Source organism: Cyprinodon variegatus, unplaced genomic scaffold (assembly GCF_000732505.1).
Source record: "Cyprinodon variegatus isolate N-32 unplaced genomic scaffold, C_variegatus-1.0 Scaffold11, whole genome shotgun sequence".
Classification (NCBI taxonomy): Eukaryota; Metazoa; Chordata; class Actinopteri; order Cyprinodontiformes; family Cyprinodontidae; genus Cyprinodon; species Cyprinodon variegatus.
In genome coordinates this window covers 396,692-398,370 of record NW_015150464.1, presented here as the reverse complement: position 1 = coordinate 398,370, position 1,679 = coordinate 396,692, and the positions used below count along the sequence as shown (strand labels likewise).

General features: G+C 38.9%; 1 protein-coding gene across 8 annotated transcripts in view; it reads left to right on the top strand.

Annotated features, from left to right (window-relative positions):
- cpeb3 (cytoplasmic polyadenylation element binding protein 3) overlaps window positions 1-1,679 on the top strand; it is a 75,829-nt gene that overhangs the window by 63,758 nt on the left and 10,392 nt on the right. For all 8 annotated transcript variants that reach the window (XM_015380989.1, XM_015381003.1, XM_015380998.1 and 5 more), the window contains one exon: window positions 728-846. In XM_015380989.1, coding sequence (XP_015236475.1) covers window positions 728-846 — 119 coding nt within the window. The remainder of the gene's footprint in view (window positions 1-727; window positions 847-1,679) is intronic.

The window sequence follows — 1,679 nt, the reverse complement described above, 5'->3', positions numbered from 1 at the left end:
TCGCTGGAAAATCAACACCGGTTGCATACTGTAGTATACCTTTAAAGGAAAATAGAATAAAATGCTGATTATCGTCCACTGATCTGCTCCTCATCCGAGTGATTTTACTGTTACTGTTATCTCCTAACTGAATCTAAATGTTCTATGTGTAACTTTTCTGATATATACTGTATCTACAGTGGATTTCTCATTTTGAAACCTTGTATTCTTTATTCCTCCCCCACCCATCTACTAGCATTAAATGGATGTTGGCTTTTGAATCAGGATTTCTGTCACTCTTCTAATGACTCAGGAGCTCTGACCTTGAAGGAAGTCTCTGCTGTCAATGTTAAATAATGCAGCAGCGCATAGAGACGGTCCGGGGAACTTTTCTTTTTTCCTTCTGCTTCACAAGGACATCACTAAACTCTGTGTGTGTGACCCCCCCTCATTCAGGAGAATCTGCTATGTGTGTTATACTGCTAAATATTGCATGGTTCCCCTGAGGAGTGACGCTCTGCTCTTATGGAGGCAGATTAAGAAAAAAGAAAGCCTGCCAGATAGTCCTATGCCTGCATAACTTCTATGCTGAGACTGTTCAAGTAATTAATTGTTTGATTTTCCCTCCCCGGCAGGAAAGATTTTAACAGCGGGTACAAAACGGACGCTGTTATAAAAACCGAGGATGATTATATCAGTTTGTATTTTATTCTTCCTCTCTTTAGAATCATTGTTTCATTCCTTCCAGGTTACGCCTTCCTGCTTTTTCAAGAAGAGGCTTCAGTTCAGGCCTTGATCGACGCCTGCATTGAGGAGGATGGGAAGCTCTACCTCTGCGTCTCAAGCCCCACCATTAAGGACAAACCAGTAAGTGGGGCCGCTGATGAGACTAGGTGCAGATAAATCCCATGCAATGGGACGTCCAGCACTGGAGCGTTAAATGTTTTCTAACTGGAGCCCAAACAGACTGAAAAAAGCTGCAGAAAGAGCAGGTGATTTTTAACATTATCCTTATTATCATTTAGGATAACTTTTCACACATATTTTAGATTTCGAGAGCAGCGCAGGTGCTTTGGAATAAGATACTTTCTTCACTTCAGCCTGGAAGAGACATTTCTGCAGCTACTAAAGACTTAGAACGGCCTGATATCCGTTAGGTCTCAGAGTCGGCATTTAAAAAGCAAAAACATTTATGCTGACTCAAGCAGTAACACCTATGCTGCTTTTAAAACCATATTTCTGTGAAACCGAAGAGTTTCAGAGCGCTGCAATCAAGCTTATAGCCTACGCTTCCTCTAAGCTTTGCTATTATTTGTGATGAAGTAACTAGTTTCAGATATTCCAGTATTAGAAGTGTAATACCTGATGTTATGCTAGTAATTCCACTCAAACTACCTCCTCCTCGGACCTGGAATGCCCTCCCTGATCATCTGAGGGAACCACAGAGTACCCAGACTTTTAAATGAAAGATTAAAAAAAAATATTTTTTTGATGTTTATAATTATGCCACTTTGACTTATTTATTTATATGTATTTTACAAGGATGTTTAGTTTTGAATTTTTTGCTTTCACCTTTTTATGATGCTTTTACCTGTAGCACTTTTAAATTTTTCTTAAAGTGGTAGGGAATTTATATTTAAATTTCAAATCCTTCTGGCTTAAACATGTATATAAATGTACTCTTTATCAGACCATATTGT